This window comes from Astatotilapia calliptera, chromosome 6 (genome assembly GCF_900246225.1).
Source record: "Astatotilapia calliptera chromosome 6, fAstCal1.2, whole genome shotgun sequence".
NCBI classification, from domain to species: Eukaryota; Metazoa; Chordata; class Actinopteri; order Cichliformes; family Cichlidae; genus Astatotilapia; species Astatotilapia calliptera.
Genome location: NC_039307.1, coordinates 4,573,589 through 4,592,550, shown reverse-complemented (window position 1 = coordinate 4,592,550; position 18,962 = coordinate 4,573,589). Strand labels below are relative to the sequence as shown.

The following is an 18,962-nucleotide window of genomic DNA, read 5'->3' as shown; positions in this document are numbered from 1 at the left end:
AGCGCTTTACACTACATTCAGTCATTCACCCATTCACACACACATTCACACACTGGTGATGGCAAGCTACATTGTAGCCACAGCCACCCTGGGGCGCACTGACAGAGGCGAGGCTGCCGGACACTGGCGCCACCGGGCCCTCTGACCACCACCAGTAGGCAACGGGTGAAGTGTCTTGCCCAAGGACACAACGACCGAGACTGTCCAAGCCGGGGCTCGAACCGGCAACCTTCCGATTACAAGGCGAACTCCCAACTCTTGAGCCACGATCGCCCCTTACTATCAGCAATAGACATTTCAAGCAAAGAGCAAACTGTTAAAATCCCTCACTAATTTTAATGAAAGTCATTTCTCACTTGTTTCAGTGCAGCTGCTGTTTTTATCTTTAAGTAGAATCCACTCTCCTGGTTTTGCTCTACACCTAGCATGCTAACTTCTGGCATAGAAACTCAACCCTTTCACTGAAACTGCTGGAAAAATGCTCAAGAAAATGTCTTTCATGACCAGTACTGATCCTTACCACAAACACTGAGTTAGTTCAGAAAACAGACGTTTGAGGATTGTACAGGTGATCAATATGGGGCTTCCAGAGTGATCTAAAAATAACTGCAAGGATTCTTTAATCCACGTGTACCAGAACCTTGTGTCCACTTTTTTTGTTGGTCCTGTACAGCCAAGGTGCATTGCAACCAATTTACATTACCATTTCCTGGTTTAAAGTAACATATTCATTTTAAGGTGGGAGAAGTGTGTATAAATTATACAAAGCAGGCTGTAACATGAAAGTGTGTATTCCTGGGGCAGGTTTTACAGAGGCAAACTAAAACCCAGATCCTGGCAGTGTGACACGCTCAACCCGTTTGGCTATTTAGGCTGACTTGTGCATACAGACAAATGAGCAAACACTGACATGTTCTGTAACGCTGTTGTTCACCTGCTGAATGGCAAGCTGCCACCAGCACAGCCATGTTGATGTTTGTGCCTCCTTTAATCTCTTCCCTGCATCCATGATTGGACTACCACTGAGCCTGCTTCTGTTTGTCTCGGCCCATCTTTCCTTGTGAATTATTTAGTCGTCTGCATTCTGCTTGGTTACTCACAAAATACTGAAATGAAACCAGCATCTCTTTACTTTCTTTCTGCACTATGCGAAACTGTGACTCCAGATGAGCTTATTTATGAATGCATGTGTGCTGAGTTAATGAGGTCAAGCACATTGAGTTAGCCTCCAACCAACTGGAGTGCTAATTTTAGGTCTAAGGCCAAACAGAGGCTTATACTGTGTACTTTAACATGCTGTGATAACAGTAACCAGGATGGACAGTGCTGTTAGACTGAGCTAATGGACCGGGCTAAAGATGAAATATTTTGGTAGTCAAGGGTGAACACGTTACCATCATTATGGCTTTAGAAGCGTGTGACTCTTTATTTACTGATATTGTAGCTTGTGACAAAAAACATTTTTAAATGTATTTCAACAAAAATGTCATTTTGATTCAAGTGTCATCCTAACAAATCCTTCTAGAACCATCATAGATCTAAGATATATGCAGTGTAGAGTGCTATATACTGGCCAGCCAGTCCTTACTACTGCAGTTTGGCCTGAAAACAACACTTTAAGGATTGTGCATAAAAGTCTAGCGGACAAATATAAAATTATTCAAGTCACTGAATTTGATGAGTTTGTTTATGCTTATGTTTATGTTTTTTTATGTCCCTGACCCACAGAAACTAATGTTGAGTTTCTCTCCCACTCACTTTAATAACTTCAAAAAGCCATAACTTCAAAAAGAAATAAATTCCAGCTGCCGAGCATGATTGTAGAATGATTTTTGCTATTGCCGAAGATGACCTTCACACAGCACTGAGGGAAATGTGTGTATTTCAAGCTTCATGACTGTTCATGTGTGAAATGCTGGCTAATTTTAACATGGACAGACTGACACACAGACTCCCACTCACAGTGCTCTGTGTGAAAATTGCTTTCTTTGTGCGTCATCATGTAATGAAGCTGGGTGTATGGTTACCATAGTAACATGGTTATGCGGTTCTGTGTTGCTTACAGCTTTAATATAATGTGTGTGTGTGTGTGTGTGTGTGTCCAGGTCCACCCGGAGAATGAAGACTGGACGTGTTTTGAGCAAACCGCCAGTCTGGACATCAAGTCCTTCTTCGGCTTTGAGAGCACCGTGGAAAAGATTGCTATGAAGCAGTATGCCAGCAGTATCAAAAAGGTGTGTTTGTGTGTGCTTATTGTTTCATCCCGTCATTTATGTGTGAATGTACCGATGCACAGTAACATTAAACAACACAATGACTGCGTTATGAATTATTCAGATCTCACTCTGTCCTACGAGGTTAGATGTTTCTGGAACATGACTCAGTCCATCTCACACTGTAATTGCATAAATAAGCTTGTGTAAACCTTTAGACTGGACAGGGCTCTTTTGTTGTGGACCCAGTGAGTCATCCACCTTCATTAATGAACAATGTAGAATACAGTCCTTTCATTTTTTCCTTCTGTTTTCATTAGCTGATGCTTCAGTTTAAAATGACGCTTTAGTTGGAAAATGCTAAACGCTACATGGCCTTTCTTGGTTGAATAAAAACACATGTAGATCATGTTTTTCGGTATTCTCACACTTGTTTTCCTTCCTTCTAACAGGGAAAAGAAATCATAGAATACTACCTAAAGGAGCTGGATGATGAGGGGCTCACTCATGTGCCCCGCTGGAGTCCCTCCTCTCATTCCCTGCCTCTCTCCAGCCCCACCAGCCTCTCAACGAACCAACCTGAGCTTGGAATCGTGCCTGCCGATTCAGTCCCACTGTCTGCAGATGCCAGGGATGGACCCTCACAGGATGCAAAGCAGGACAGCAACTTGCTTCAGAACGACAGCCTCGCAGAGATTCTGCCGGGGACACCAGAAGGTCTGTACCTGAAGATTCAGAAAATGAATCCTAGAAGCTTATTTTAGAATTGTGTATATAATTATATTCTGCAAAAAATGGCTAATATTGAAATCGTATTGTGTAACTAAATTTGGAGGGACATTTTATTTGGTTTATACCACTGCCGCAACAGTTTGTCATCTGCAAGCATCGTTGGAAAAAAAAAAACAACCAGTTAGACAACTTTGGTGAATAATTTAAATAACTGAGGAAAAGTAGTTGCTCAAGAATGGGATGGGTGTGGGAATGGAATTCAGCGTCTTGAAAAGTTGTTTACAGTTATGGATGTAATTTCTGAAAAAACATATTTCTTATTGTGAATCGTGACATCCAATTACATATCTGTTGACAGCTAGGGCAAGGCCTTGTTTACAGAATCTAAGATTTTCATTAGAATTTGTGATTTATTGGTGATATTTCAGTAAGTTTATTACACATTAATTTACTATCCAGCAGTCTAACTTTTTGTGTTTTTTATGTTGCAGACAAGCTGGATGCAGACTATATCAAACGTTACCTGGGTGACCTGACACCCCTGCAGGAGAGTTGCCTGATCAGACTGCGCAAGTGGCTTCAGGAGACACACAAGGGAAAGGTACTGCACTGTTTCTCAAAAGGAATAATAACAAAACATGACTGGATACATTATTGATACATTTTGATACATTTGAGTTAGTTATTGCTAAAAGTAATATTTAGCACTACTACTCTATCTTAGCTAGGCTACTGATAATGTTGTATTTTACATTAACTATTCACAAATTAGCTTTATAATGTCTTTAAATAACAGTGATGTGTTTTATGGTGGCAAGTGTAACCATTTCCAACTCTGTTCAGATCCCTAAAGATGAGCACATCCTTCGTTTCTTGCGGGCCAGAGATTTCAACATGGATAAAGCGCGGGAGATCTTGTGCCAGTCTCTGACCTGGAGGAAGCAGCACCAGGTGGACTACTTGCTGGAAACCTGGAGCTCCCCACAGGTTCTTCAGGACTACTACACCGGCGGCTGGCACCACCACGACAAAGGTGGGTTGGTATTTACAGCCGCAACTAAAGATAATTTTATTAGGCATACTGAAATCTTGCATGTGCATCAGTATGGAAACACATGATCTTATGACTTGTGTAGAGCTAAACTTGCACTGTTCCGTAGAGGAGACTCCACTTACACAATCATGCAGTCGTGTTTGCAGTTTTTCAACATAATGTTTTCTTATGTGACTTTACAGTGTAAACAGATCTCAACCATTCTTAGCAACCCGCAGCTCTCAGCCAAGTGTGTAAAATAAAAATGATCTAGCTTGTTGGTGCTACTTGGTTACCCAAATAGTACACACACTCTCACAGTGACAGTCTTCTTTGGAGTAGATTCCTTGGATTCCTTATTTGGGAAAAGAATGAACGTATAAGTCAAACAAAGCTTTTATGTTGCCACACCAGAGCCTATTTAATCTTCTCATTTCCAATTTTCCACAAGTATTAGCCTTGTATCAACAGGGACAAAACATGAAAGCATTCCTCAGTGTACACAATAACTTGTCTTATGTAACAAGAGCAGATGGCCAGCAATGCTGACCTTTCCACTTAGCTTGTAGTCTTTGTGGAATGTAAATCATGTGATATACCATGTAAACATTTATTTAATTTTTAATTTTTCAGACGGCCGTCCTTTGTATATCCTGAGGCTTGGCCAGATGGACACCAAAGGACTGGTGCGCGCTCTCGGGGAGGAGTCTTTGCTCAGACATGTATGTAAAACACACTGTACTGCAGTTAAGGTTTTGTGTTTGTAGTGCAGGTTGATGAGTTTATAGGTCAGACAGGGTTTCTGCCACAATATTTGTTAACTCCTGCTTCTTTGAATTGCACAGGACAATTTGATAACGCACTCATTAATTTACCCCTGTTATCACCCTGATGCTTTGTTCTATTAGTTGCATTTCTACACACAGTTTGTGCAAGAGAGAGAAAAAGTGGGCAATTCAGGCCAGGCAGGCCGCTGGGTTTGTAATACACGGGCGGAAGCGCTGGGTCAGGTCGGTTTTGGATTACAGGTTAGGGAATTAATGTCCGGTGGCATTTCCTGACAGGTAAATTAACACCAGGCTATATACAGAACACAGGCTGTGTAAAGGGTGCTGATTTATAATGTTGCAGTCACTGTGGAGTGGAGTCTGGGAGCCAAGTGTGTCAAATGTACAATTCATGTCACTGCAGGTGCTTTCTATCAATGAGGAGGGTCTGAGACGCTGTGAGGAGAACACAAAGGTGTTTGGTCGGCCAATCAGGTAAACCTTTACAACCTGTCAATATGTTAGATTGTTGAAAAAATCTTGGACCTCTATTATTCACAATATTTGTAAACCAATATATCTCTGCCTCTCAAAGGTGATACTACGTTATATTCCACTGGTCCTTGCTTTAAATCTGCAGACTGTCTTTGAGTTTAGTTCAAGAAAAGAGTAAAACTGAAATGCATCACATATTCAAACAGGGCTTTGACTGGAAGCTCAATTCACAAGTTGTTCCTTGTGGAACAACTCAAGAAAACTGAAGATAAAGACCTGATATAAATACATATGTACTATATACAGAAACAAATTGCTCTTTCTTCTATTACTCATAACACCGTTGTACAATTTCCTGTTTTGTCTGTTTGTTTATTGTGATGTTTTATATAAATATAAAACCTACATTTGTTAAACTGTGCTGTGCTTCATCACAAGTGATACTTTTCTCGCTTGATGTTACATCATACAATAGTTTGATAGTCCTCCATAACAAACAGGAGAGTATCCCTGTGTGACGTTGACTTAAAAGGCTCTATTTCAAAAACTGTTATCTCTGCTCTCTGGTTACTTTTAAACACAGTACCTGGTCTCACATCACAGTATGACAGAGGCTGCGCCTCTTATTCACAATGACCTTAGAAAAACTGGTCTCAATTCTTTTGCTGCTTCAGAAAAGTAATGTACTACTGAAAAATAATTTATTAGAACATTTTAAAAGGTAACATTTACATGTCATCACCCACGATTTTCTTAATTCTGAAAATTATTATTTTTGTACTATTTCTGTGTTGTTAAGATTGTTTTTTTTTTTTAATTTTGTTTTTACTTTCATGTATCTAATACCTGTTTAGCAAAAATTGCTATTACTCTTTTTTTAATCGGTTGTTGCATATGAAGGAACCATTTCAGCATACTTTATTTCCAGCTTCTGGAGTTTCAGAACTTGCAGGTTTACTTGTTTGTTTGTTTGTTTTTTGCTGTTTTTATACATTATGCCAGTCTAAATTAATTTAGATGTTTTTGTTGTTTTTTTTGTTTGTTTTTTAAGAAGCCTCCGTAGTGGTTCAGAGTATGAAGACAGAATTCACTGCCTGTGATCTAGACAGTTAATATGAACTAATAACACAGTGTCAGTGTTGACAAAGAAAAATAATCAGCATCAGTGGTAGGTATAGTCCAGTGCTTGTGTAAAACGGCTTTGAATGTGGTCATAGGTGAATATAAATGCAGGTTAAAAGCAGCTTAAAAACATGCAAGCCGTTTTAGATTCGGTTCAGCAGTCAGAACTGGGCACAGGTACACACACAAACACACACACACTATGAGTGAGTCCAGAGCAGAATTTATCTCCCCCAAAATGGAAAGCGCACATGAGGCTCGACTTTCAGGGGACTCATTCAGATGGCAACTGACAGAGTGAGCGGGAGGGAACAGAGATGGTATCTGTCATCTGTCAGCTCTCTGAAGCAGCAGCAAGAGGAGGAGGAGGAGGTGCCTGGGATAAGAGCTGCGCAGGAAGGCATGTGAACTATGAGAGGCTGTCACGTCACAGCACTCTGCCAGGACAGATAGAAGGAAAGGAAGAATGTGCTGCAAGGGTTGGAGGGTTCCAGAATTAGCAAGCACTGCCTTCACCACTTAAGCTTCACTTCAGAGTGACAAGTGCTAAGTGGTCAAAAAGAGGCCGTAGCCCATTTATGGGTTTGTGGCTGTCCTTATACACACACATCCCTAATCCTCTCATGTCCTCTTCTCTAGCTGTTGGACATGTCTAGTAGATCTGGAGGGGCTGAACATGCGTCACCTATGGCGACCAGGAGTCAAGGCGCTGCTGAGGATCATCGAGGTCGTGGAGGCAAATTACCCTGAGACTCTAGGACGGCTGCTTATATTGAGAGCTCCAAGAGTCTTCCCAGTCCTTTGGACACTGGTGAGACCCAGGATAAGACTAACTCAGACCCTGTGGGGTCATCGTGTTACAGCACCGGATTATGCATACAGTGACTTTTCAGTCTGTTTCACACCCTTATTTTGACACATGCAGAAGTTGCCAGTATTCACAAATGTGTAGTATTTGCTAAGCAGTGGCAACAGCAGCATCGTTGGCCCCAAATGGAAATAAGAGCTTTCAAGTCCCGGAAGTTCTGCTGGGTTCTACTTAAGGTGACAGGATCCCAGCAAACAGAGTATGGTTGCATCTGGTAGTGTGGACAAGACAGTTGTGCAGATGGACTGAAATTTGTAGGTTACAGGTTTGGCATGTGAAGGATCGCTTTACTCTGGCAAAAATGAAGAGCCACCTCTAAAATCACCTTCTAGCTGTTTGACCTGTATTTCTTTTTAATTGGTTTTCCATCATATTGTGACAATACATGTCTAGGTTGTGGATTTGAATTGGCAGGAGTCAGTTTTCCCTGTTACACATAGCTTAGGCGGCAGAAGATAGGTTACAGGTTAGCCTGTACTTGATGCATGATGATAACGTTCCTGCTTTCTTTACAGTCTTTGGAAAAGAGCCAAGCTTTGTCCTGCAGTGTTGACTTTTAAAATGGTTCTACTTTTTAAATGTAGAGCACTGACTCAATATGTAGAATGAGGGACAAGGGATAAAAATGCTGTGCAGTCACACATAAAATAGGACACCTGGTCACCTAGCTCTGCTGCCTATTGACTGCTCATGCAAAAAGCACGTCACAAAAGACTTCAGTTTGTTTTATAGTGTTTACCTTCCTGACTTAATTAAGTCATGTATTTTAAACATGGGTTTGACTGGTTATTTAAAGGTAGAATTGTTGCATATTATTGCATTATTACATTATTGCTTTAATTAACCAAGAAACTGGTTAAACAACTTCCTTGTTTTAGCATTTATAAGGTTTAGGGTGGGAAAGGAATGTGGATTGTTATCAAACACAAGTTTCATATGCTGCACCAGTATTTCCTCATGTTACTGCAGGCATGTCATGCATTTAATATCTGCCTTCTCCCTCAGGTGAGCCCATTTATTGATGAAAACACCCGCAAGAAGTTCTTGATCTACGCAGGCAATGACTATCAGGGTGCTGGAGGTCTCGTGGACTACATAGACAAGGAAATCATTCCGGATTTCTTGGGAGGAGAGTGCATGGTGAGAGTCACTGTAAGATTTAAACTCAGAGTAAAAATTGATCCTAAAACATGACACCACCCACATCGAGTTTTCCTTTACTGACCCAGTGTACACGTGTGCTTTTTTCTTTGCAGTGTGAGGTACCGGAGGGTGGCCTGGTTCCCAAGTCCATGTACCGCACAGCCGAGGAGGTCGAGAACGAGGACATCCGTCTGTGGACTGAGATGATCTATCAAAGCGCCAGCATCTTCAAAGGAGCTCCGCATGAGGTGAGGCTGAATGCACGGAAAGTAAAAGAAAACGATGGAAGGCCTGTGTAGCTCTGATATGAATAGTAGGTCAGGACAACAGAGAACTGCACAGTGCCTCTGATGGAGGTGTTGTGAAACTTTCTGCCACCTAGTGGTTGTAACTTGTTAAACGCATCTTAGGTAAATTCTGAATTCAGACGACGAACACATGTAGCGTGACTTTGAAATATAATCTGCCTGCAGTGATGTGGCGTAACCTCGTGTTGCATGATTTATACCAAAGGGACACTGTCAAACATAATCACCCAGCTGGAAAGGGCTTTGCTTTTTATCTTAATGGTCTCAGACCGTCACGCAAATGAACCATTTTATTTCACTGCTTTTGGTAACTGAGTTCTCTAGTTTGCTGTTTACCTGAAGTTTGTATATGGAAAGTCATTTATAGCCTTTTGAGACCCAGACTATTCATGCATGTCCTCTGTAGTGGACACACAAACTGTTTTTTGTTTTCTCTGTTCTCAAGAGGATGTAGTATTTTTCTAAGCTTGATGTTTCAAGTTGCTTTTAGACTACAAGCCCTTAGGGGTCCTTGGGGACTAGTAAAGCGCTATATAAATACAGGCCATTTACCATTTTACAAGCCAGTTTCCTCCTAGTAGCAAGTTTGATCTTAATCTCAGCAGTCACCGGGCCTAAAAACTGCATTCATATGTCATATGTTTTAGATACTTCTCTTTCCCCTCTTGAAGTGATACCATTTTCCCACATATTTGAGTATATACATATTTTACATATGTGCACAGAGATTAATGGATGCTAACAGCATCAAAACTAGTGCTTATACCAGGGTGTCCAACTCCAGGCCTCAAGGGCCGGTGTCCTCCAGGTTTTAGATATCACATTGGGTCAACACACCGGAATCAAATGATTAGTTCATTACCAGCCCTCTGTAGAGCTTTAAGATGTTGAGGAGGTAATTTAGCCATTTAAATCAGTTGTGTTGGGTCAAGGACACATCTAAAACCTGCAGGACACCAGCACTTGAGCCCTGGAGTTATTATTATTATTATTATTATTACCGGTATTATTATTATTATCATTATCATAAGTGTGGTGTCCTGGGGTTGGACACCTCTGGCCTAGATCATCAAAAGTGACAGGTAAAGAGTTATTTTCCCACACGTCTTCACAGCCGTACTTCTTTTTGCAATCAGTCGATTCACTTTTAATGCCAAAAACATCATCTTATACAGCCCATGCACTTTATGTAAACCTGCTTAATATCTTCCACCCCCATCAGATTGTGATCGAGATCATCGATGCCTCCTCGGTTATTACCTGGGATTTCGATGTGTGCAAAGGCGACATTGTTTTCAACATCTACCACTCAAAGCGAGCTCCGCAAGTACCACGCAAAGATACCCTGGGAGCCCACGGCATCACCTCCCCAGGAGGCAACAACGTGCAGCTCATTGACAAGTCCTGGACGCTGGGTCAGGATTACAGCATGGTCGAGTCTCCGCTCACCTGCAAGGAGGGCGAGAGTGTGCAGGTTGGTTTATGATCGTGAACTTTTGATGTCTTCTTGGATCATTGTTACTTCTACAGATCCTCATTTTTGCTTGTTTGTACTTTGAATCCTTCCTCAGGGTTCCCACATAACGAGGTGGCCGGGTTTCTACATCCTCCAGTGGAAGTTCCACAACATGGCGGCCTGCTCGGCCACCAACCTGCCCAGAGTGGATGACGTGCTGGCCACCCTCCAGGTCTCCTCACACAAGTGTAAAGTCATGTACTACACTGAGGTGTTGGGGTCTGAGGACTTCAGGTTAGTGTGTGGGTGAACGATGGAGACATTTATATGCGTCTGTGATGTGTAAATATGTCATGTATTCATATTTTGTTTTGATAAGGTTTTTATTTTAGACATCATCCATTTATTACTGCTCATTTTCACTCCTGTCTTCTTTCAGTTTTCCCTCTCTACAATCCTCCACATAGTGCCACGTATGACATTTGGTACTTGAATGAATGAAATCTTTAATGTTGCTAAGATGACTGAAATGCCTTTGGAGTATAATGAGTTTTCCAGACCCACAGTTTTGAGATGAGGATACTGTTCCCTTGCTTGAAGACGACTTTAATCAAGCTTTTTCTTTCCAATCCACTCCTGTTCTATCGCTCACAACCCCCTCCTCCTGCTCTGTCTTCTTCCTGTGAAGAACGGCTTGCTGTGATGTGCAGAGTTTGTAAGTGGCTCGGTGTTTGCCCCTTTTTCTTTAGCACTAGCTCATCATCATCGCTGCTTTTGGCTGCTAATCTGAGTGCCCTTCTTCTTCCCTCCCTCCATGGCAGTCTTGCTTCTGATGCTGCAAAGAGATGCTAATTTGCATCTGTTCTTGCTTATGACTTTTGTTAGCGTTGGCTAACAGGATGTTGTTGCTTTCTTCACACTGAGGAAAGAATCCGGTGCAACCTGCTGGCATTAATCACCCTGCTTGCATAACTAAAACTCTCAGGATTACTTGATTTGGTTAACTTCAGCAAACAGCCGCCCAACTGACACGCACATACACACTGTCATTTTCTGACTTGTATTTGCTTTTCTTCACTCATCACATTGCACTACCAGCTCAGTCTCACTTTGCTTTCAATGCACATGCTGCTTCAGTTTATTTTATCTTCAAAAACAGACTTGGCGTGATCATCTAACTCATACTAGTAGTTTTTAACAAGATGTTTTGATAAAGGTTGATATTTACACTTCTGAGTATGTGAAATGCCTTCTTGAGTGAAGTAAATGTAGAATTTAGGGCAATATTTCTTCCCATGTCTGTAATGTATAATACATGCCATAACAGTAAGTCTCTACCTTTTTATGGCTCCTTATATTGTAGAGTTGGGAGTTAAAGGGTTCCTGTGAACTAAAGTCATCCTCGTTAAAGCTGCTCTTTTTATTCATTTTTAATTCTCTGGTGAGTCCCTCAGACTTATCTAGGTCTGTTTCAATTACTTAGGATGGGTTATTACGGTTAACAGTTAAAAGGAATCAAAAATGAATAACATTTATGCAAGTTGAGGTACCGCGGGTCATAATCATCCATAACCATTTTTATGGAGGATTTAATAACTTCATACAAAATGGATGAGGTTAATAAAAGTGCCATGTGTCATATTTTGTAAATTATTTTAATTTGGCTTCATACAAGCCAACCTTTTGAATGTATTCAGGCACATATTAAACCAAGACATTGGTTTTGTCAATGCACATAGTAATTTTATATTGCATCCATATAAATCCAAAACCAGTCTAGCTACTACATGGGAATTAATACCTAAAGTTTCTTTTATTCATTCAAAAGTAATAAAAGAAAAATGGTGCCTCATGCTTTGCCACAGGAAGCCTCATTGAAGTGGCCGGTTTCGCTCATTTCCAGCTGCATATTTTATTTTTAGATTTTGCTAGAGTAGCTTGTAGGATACGGTTTAGTTTTGTTTACCTTATACTGGGCCTTGCTGCTCCTCCCACTTTCAAGCAGCTTTGTTCTGATTGGTGCCTTTTGTAAACAGACAGTTTGAACAGCACGTGGGTGTGGCTTCTGTGCCTGAGATGACTGCTAACATTACAGTGTCTCGAGCTTCCAGGGATTGTTATATGGACCTCTCTTATTGGAAAATGTTGCCATATTTAACATGAACATCCACCCCCAAAACTTTTTTAACACAGATATGACAGGAAATGATAAAAGAACAATGGATCCCCTTTAAGTGGCTCCTGCCTTTAACGAAATGCCCTGACCTTTGGTTTTTTTTGTTTTGTTGTTGTTTTTATTCATTATAAAATTAAAAACAGTGGCTGGTGTAAAACCGTTCCCTGAGTTGTTGCAGCCTGTGGCAGGGCCTGTATGTTGTAGGGTCCAGAGTGATTCTCCCTCCTTTAGGTTTGCTCTGACCGCATGGTTCTGCATCATGAGCACGGGTCATGCACACATAGTGCGCTCAGTTAGTGCCAAGCAGTCTTAAGGCTGCACAGGTGTCGTGTACACATGAAATTAGCTGAAGTGTGAGTTTTGTGTGCATTCACGTGTTCACCGCATGTTTGTTTCTTCTCTCAGGGGGTCGATGACCAGCTTGGAGTCGAGCCACAGCGGCTTCTCTCAGCTTAGCGCCGCCACCACCAACTCCAACCAATCCCAGTCCAGCTCCATGATCTCCAGGTAGAAACTGGTGTCAGAGGACTTCAATTCCCCAAACCCACGTCCCCCCTCCACTGCCCATACCGTCAACACGGACGCCAACTTTTCCTATCCCCATACCCTTAAACCATCATCTTTGGACTCTGTTCCTATTGCACAGCCAGTCTCTGTGGAACTGATGCATGCTTGCACAAACGGAAGACAAAGAATTAAAAAAAATTCTGAGGCAAAAAGAAACTAAATGTACAATTTAAAGGGCTGATTTTTGCACAAAGGGTCATATATTTTCCATGCCTGGCATCTCAACTGGGCAGCAGTTTGAATAAGACCATCAGCAGAATGTTTTGTGCACGATGGAGCGGATAAAGGCCAGGAGGTGAGGAGTGGTGCCTTTCAGGCACCAGAAGCTGACAGAAAGCAATATTCTCATCCTACGGAACAGGATGACGACACTGGAGACGCTGTTACATATATGCATTTACACGTGCACACACATACACAGTACCGAGGCGACGCATACCTCATTCATGTGCGTCTGCTGATAAAGACTGGATGAGCTGTTACATACGAACGCCACTCGGGCACAAACGCACACGAGAACGTTTGACATGGAAAAAAGTTGACAGTGTTTGCCATATTGTTACTGGAGGGTTTATTGTCTCTGGGGAGCTGTATATAGGTCAAATGTGGGTGGGGTGAACATCTAATAGATCTGGGTCAAATAAGATGAGCTGTCTGTATCACAACAGTACAGGTGCCAGTGACTTCGGCAATTGACAGGTAAAATCTTCCCGGCGTGCTCCTGTGGCTGAGTTGAGCTTTCTGACACTCATTGCATTGCTGTACAGGTTGCATCACATCTTTTGAATATTTGACCCAGATCTGACGCTTAGCAAAGTAAATCCACTAGAAGCAATAACACAAGTTTGACTTTCTACTGTGTGAAATATTTCTATTTAACGTGAAAATGTATGAGGAGAATAATTTACGGTGGCCCCAAGGTGCAAAACGCAGTAACAAAAGTAAAAATGCTACATTTCAGAAAACAGGATGACAAACCTTATACCAGTAACATTTCTGAAAACGGGACATTTGATGCATTTTTTTTTTTTTTTTTGAATTGGCAGAACCAAAGTACCTGATGTTACAGTGATGTCATTTCCTGTTTCAGTAATACTTTCAGAGGTTTGATATGAATTTAAAGTTTGAAAGGATGGAATAAAAAAGTTGATAAAGGACATTCAGAAATGAGTATTATGAGAGTCAAAGACTTCAACTATCAAAGCGATGTAGGCCCAGTGCTGAATAACCAAAGATAAAAAGGCAGCACTCACAATACTTCAGGCGTAAGTTGACAGATCCCACATTTTCTGAGTCATTCCTGTCATGTGACTAAACTTGACTCATGTTTGACATGATTGGTAAAGGTGACTTATTCCTGAGGTCTTGTGCGAGTGCTACCTTTTTGTCTTTGGTTATACAACACAGAGACCGTACTTTGCTTAAGAAATGTTTGCGCTCTGGCTACAGTCCTAACCAGCATGCACACGCCGCCCTGTTATCTCGGTGTGTTTTCAGGGTTTGCAAGGACATTTTAAAGTCGCGTCAAAAAGTACATCATGATTGTCCTTTCACTTTGGTTCGGGTATTTCAAAAACAATGTCTTTACCTCGTCTTGTGCAGTGAAATGTTGTCTTTTTCTTTTTAAGTCTGCTTTGCACCGCTGGGCCAACGTCATCACTGGTGCAGATTGCAGATGAACTTTTTCTTGCGTACAGGCGCACAGACGGGCAAACTCGAGTCGGTAAACGGCTGAATTCTGTGGCACCACCGTTTCTCGTCTACAGACTTTTTGTCAGGAGTGAAACAAAAATAATTTGCCAGATTTTCTCCTCGACACGTGCTCTGTCCTCGTAGTAAGGGATGCACTGACTGTGAAATACTAGGCCGTAATCCAGCACTGATACTGACATTTTTTTTTTTTTTTAGTCTTTATATTGTTTTTTTTGTTCCAGGTGAAAGAAAAAGAAAAAAAACTTTATTTAAAAAAAAAAAATGCATGTGTTTTAGCTCTTCATGGAACAGTTTTTGAACATTTAGCCAGCGCAAAAGTCAGTAACGCCATCTTATCAGCTGATACTTGGCTGATTCATCGGTGCATCCCTACCTCATGCTTTGAAAATATATGTATAAAAATAATCTTAACGTGGAACGGCTGCAGTTCGTTTGCTTTCTGTCGAGCGTCTGCACATTTGAGGAACTCAAGTTAAATGAAGCAGTCAAGGAAATGCCTTGTCACTGATTGGTGAATGTGCTACTGATTGGTTAGCAAGCGCCAGCCAATGAAATGCCTGAATTTGGATGGTTGTGGTGAATTGGGCGGAACTGCCATCATTACGTTTCCAGAGTGATGTAGATTTCAGTGTGCTTTAGGGGTGAATGTTTCTTTTCGTGATTTATCATTTGACGGCGCGCCAGTAGACCACATTGATACTGTACAAGTGCTAGTGTTGGTTTGTTTGTGTTTTGGAGACACTTGATGGGTGAAGTCACGTGGTGATTGGGTTTACGGATCTCTTATTTAAGATTTAAGATATAGCCATTTTAAGAGCCATGTGTCAATAAATAATACCATTTTAGCCTTTGTAAGCATCACTTAGTCACCACTGTAACAGACAAGCGATCGTGAGTCAAATGAACATTTCATTTTCTTTTTTAAACGTGTTCTATTTGGTTGATGAGCATTGATGACTTCGCACAGATCAGACTCCCCGTCGAGGGCAGAAATGTTCAACTTTGCCAAGAGTCATTGGGTGCTGTTGCCATGGTTACACAGTGCAGCTGACAACAACGGCAAAAAAATAAAAGCGGGGGGTTTTTCCTCATAGATATATACACACAGATGCCACACTGGTTGTTGCTCCTCACTGTAATGACTCCACGCAGCACCACGTTGCTCGGGGGGAGCACACATCTGCACACGATCACTGATTGTTGTACCTCGCTGAATTTTCCACAGATTTTCGAGCAGTGTTTATGATACATGTGCTGAAACGGTTAATAATGCTTAAAATAACGTTACAGTCCGGCAGCTGCTTCTTTGTGACACTCTGCTGTAAAAAGCAACAGGATTACTCCATCACTTTAACGTGTCTACTGTCCCGTCAAAGTCTGACTTGAAAAGAGAGCTGCAGATGAGCCAGTGTTGGTCTTTCTCTCACTCCTGCAGTCTGTCTTTATTCTGTGGGACTCTTTAAACAAAACAAGTCCCACCTAAAGCAGCTCTGTAGGTTTCTGTAGCTACAGTTCAGGTATAGGTCACATGGGTTTCTAGAGTCTTTCTAGAGCATGTTGGAGCTCTCGGACCGAATATCAGATCAAATATTTAATGATAAATAAAATACGAATCTCCTTTTCTTTAGCTGGTATATGACAGTGTTAGCTTGGGACTACTTTTTAGTATACCAAATTAAAGACATTTGTAACGGTAAAACAAGTTCTCGTCTGTGGAAAGTTTTAGCATTTCTTTCAGTGAAACATCAAAAAGAAGCACAAAAATTTGGCGTAATTTATAGGACTGGATGACAGGAAATGCTCAGAGCTCGTGAGCAAGACAGCTGTGGCATCTGTGTTCATATGTGTTTTCCCTCCTATGGAAAAAAGGAAAAAAAAAAAAAAGGACCTTGCCTTTTTTTGATACACAAAACTGCTTTTTTTTTTTTTTTTTTTTAATAGTTACTGGTTAACTTGTGGTATCTACATGTCATTAACTGCAATAACATGAATTGTTTTACTGAGTGGCCCTCTTCGTGATGAGGGCTACGGGTGTGTGATGGGGTAAAGGGGTGAATGTTAATTACAGTGGGGGGAGGAAGATGCCTGTAAAATGTGTTTCTCCACTCTTCTCTCGGCACACTTGACTTCACCTGGTTATTCCTTCAGGCGATTTGATCTTCATCTCTTCACAGGTTTGACTGATGAGGCAACAGTTCAAACCTGACTACTGCTTTATATTCCTTTTACTACTCTCACACTTTCACACTCCAGTTTTGTGTGTAGATCTTAGAAAGCAGAGTGGACCTTTTTCTTTTTTTTAAATTGAAGCTGTAGGCATAAATAAGTGTGCTCAGATGGGATGGGTTTTCATTTCCATTTCAGTTAATTCTCTTGAACACAAGAAGTTTAACCTGCTTCTCTGACTTTAGCTGTTGGAGGGTGAGCGCCTCTCACCAACATCTCACTGAAAAATGAGGGCTATAACTGTCTGTCGTGACTGTTCATCACATTCGTCAGTCTCTCTGCTCCGTGTTCATCTTTGCATATCTTCTCTTTACCTTTGTGTGAGATATTGTGTAAAAAAGGATGTTTGGATTAATGAGAAAATGGTGGCTTTACATTTTTCAGCATTAAACTTGAATTATAAGAAACTGCAGACTCCTGTCACGCTTTTTTACGTTCTGTATCAAAATGTTTTCATTGCCTAGAACTAAAAATTGCTTTCCCATTCCTTGCAATCATCTGTTAGTGACATGGTTAATCTGTGAATTTACAAATACGGGCCTCATGCTGCATCTCCAGCTCCACTAATGATCAAAGGTTCTCTGCACTGAGTGACCTGCATTTCATCACTGACAGTTCATCATCTCAGATTCTGTAAAATGGAAAATTAACGTCATCACGTGGTGCTTGTTTCCTTTAATGTAAAAATAATGTTAGAAAAAACAGAAATGGATACATAAGATTTTAACAAGATGAAGGAATAGAAAGTGTAGCACACAAAAATGTCCTGGAGAAGGAAGACCAGATGTGCTGTAAGTGTGAGCATCACCTCAGCACATTGGATTGCAGACCAACTGCATCTAGTGGACATCTAGCATTACAATTGCTTTTAAAGAAAACAAAACTAAATGGAGACGCGTCAAGGTTTTCATGTGTGTTCGCATATTTGTCCTCAGCTTGCTCTTAGCCCATGACTACACATACATCATACCAACACCACTGTCACATTTGCTAATAATGGCACGATAGCAGGTGACGAGTTCAACCTCTGACTGTGTGATGTTGTCACAATAATCTGGACTTAAACCCAGTAAAAAGCAGAGAAGCAATGTAGCCTTTAGAAAACTGAAGCATACTGAGCACTTTGCTTCAGGCGTACAGGTGGAGGAAGTGGAGAGCTTTAAGTTCCTTGGTGTGCACATCCTGGTCAATCTCACCCACACCACACATATCTCCCATCGGGTGGGGAAAGGCTTTACATCCTTAGGAAGTTAAAGATCATCTCTCATCACCTGCTGACCAGCTTCTCTCAGTCAACAACAGCGGGCCTCGTCATCTAGTGCTGCATGGTGTGGTTCATCACAAACAGAAAAGACCTGCATGGGTGGTTCCAGACGTGTGACACTATCGCTCGGTGAGATTTACACAGGATGAGTGCCAAAAAAAAAAGAGCCACCTGTAAGTTTAATGGATTCATCATCTACATCACCTGAAGCGATGCCACAGTCCTCTGGAAATAGAGCTCAATCAGAAGCAGAACTCACAGATTACAAATTACAAAACAGCTTCTTCAAACAGGCAGTCAAATACATCCCCCCTCTTCTTCTCCTATTCTACCGCAATAAGCCCCTACCCCGAGAACTACAAGTGCATTAACCCCTGTCCCTCTCATTCTTCATTTTTTGCACTGTATATTATAATCATCATCCACTATTATTTTGCATATATTACCTCACTGTTTGTATCTTTATATTTTCATATTAATGCTCTTGTCTGTTTTGATGTTGCCGCGAAAACTAGTTGTTTTAAACATTAACAATAAGGATTTATTTATTAATTTCCAAATGTGCTGCTTTTATGTGCACATTACAGATTTATTGTTGTACAAGTGTTCATCCTGCAAATCTTTCAATTTCAATTCTGTTTAGCCCCTTAAAAAATAATTGTTATTATTTCTTATATTATAGAAAATATCAGATTGCCTCAAATGTTCAATGATAGAATAAAGGTTCATTAAAATAACTATGTTTGTCAAAAAAAATAAGCAGTTGTAAACATTAGAATGACACCATCACCTTTTCAGATCTGGCAGGAGCTCCTTTGTGTTACTTACCTGGTGATGTGAGGATTGTTCTCTTCAAAAACAGATCTTTGGTGCTCTTAT

General features: G+C 41.0%; 1 protein-coding gene across 5 annotated transcripts in view; it reads left to right on the top strand.

Moving 5' to 3' along the window:
* The window catches only part of LOC113023616 (SEC14-like protein 1), a 32,729-nt gene extending 18,692 nt beyond the window's left edge, over positions 1–14,037 (top strand). For 2 of the 5 annotated variants that reach the window (XM_026169810.1, XM_026169807.1), the window contains 13 exons: positions 2,106–2,234; positions 2,666–2,930; positions 3,437–3,546; positions 3,789–3,978; positions 4,612–4,700; positions 5,170–5,240; positions 7,002–7,173; positions 8,236–8,382; positions 8,487–8,621; positions 9,904–10,155; positions 10,253–10,431; positions 10,826–10,852; positions 12,719–14,037. In XM_026169810.1, the coding sequence (XP_026025595.1) occupies positions 2,106–2,234; positions 2,666–2,930; positions 3,437–3,546; positions 3,789–3,978; positions 4,612–4,700; positions 5,170–5,240; positions 7,002–7,173; positions 8,236–8,382; positions 8,487–8,621; positions 9,904–10,155; positions 10,253–10,431; positions 10,826–10,852; positions 12,719–12,824 (1,872 nt within the window). In that variant the 3' untranslated portion in view covers positions 12,825–14,037. The remainder of the gene's footprint in view (positions 1–2,105; positions 2,235–2,665; positions 2,931–3,436; positions 3,547–3,788; positions 3,979–4,611; positions 4,701–5,169; positions 5,241–7,001; positions 7,174–8,235; positions 8,383–8,486; positions 8,622–9,903; positions 10,156–10,252; positions 10,432–10,825; positions 10,853–12,718) is intronic. The other 3 variants (XM_026169808.1, XM_026169809.1, XM_026169811.1) reach the window with 3 other exon arrangements.
* The last annotated feature ends 4,925 nt before the right edge of the window (positions 14,038–18,962 follow it).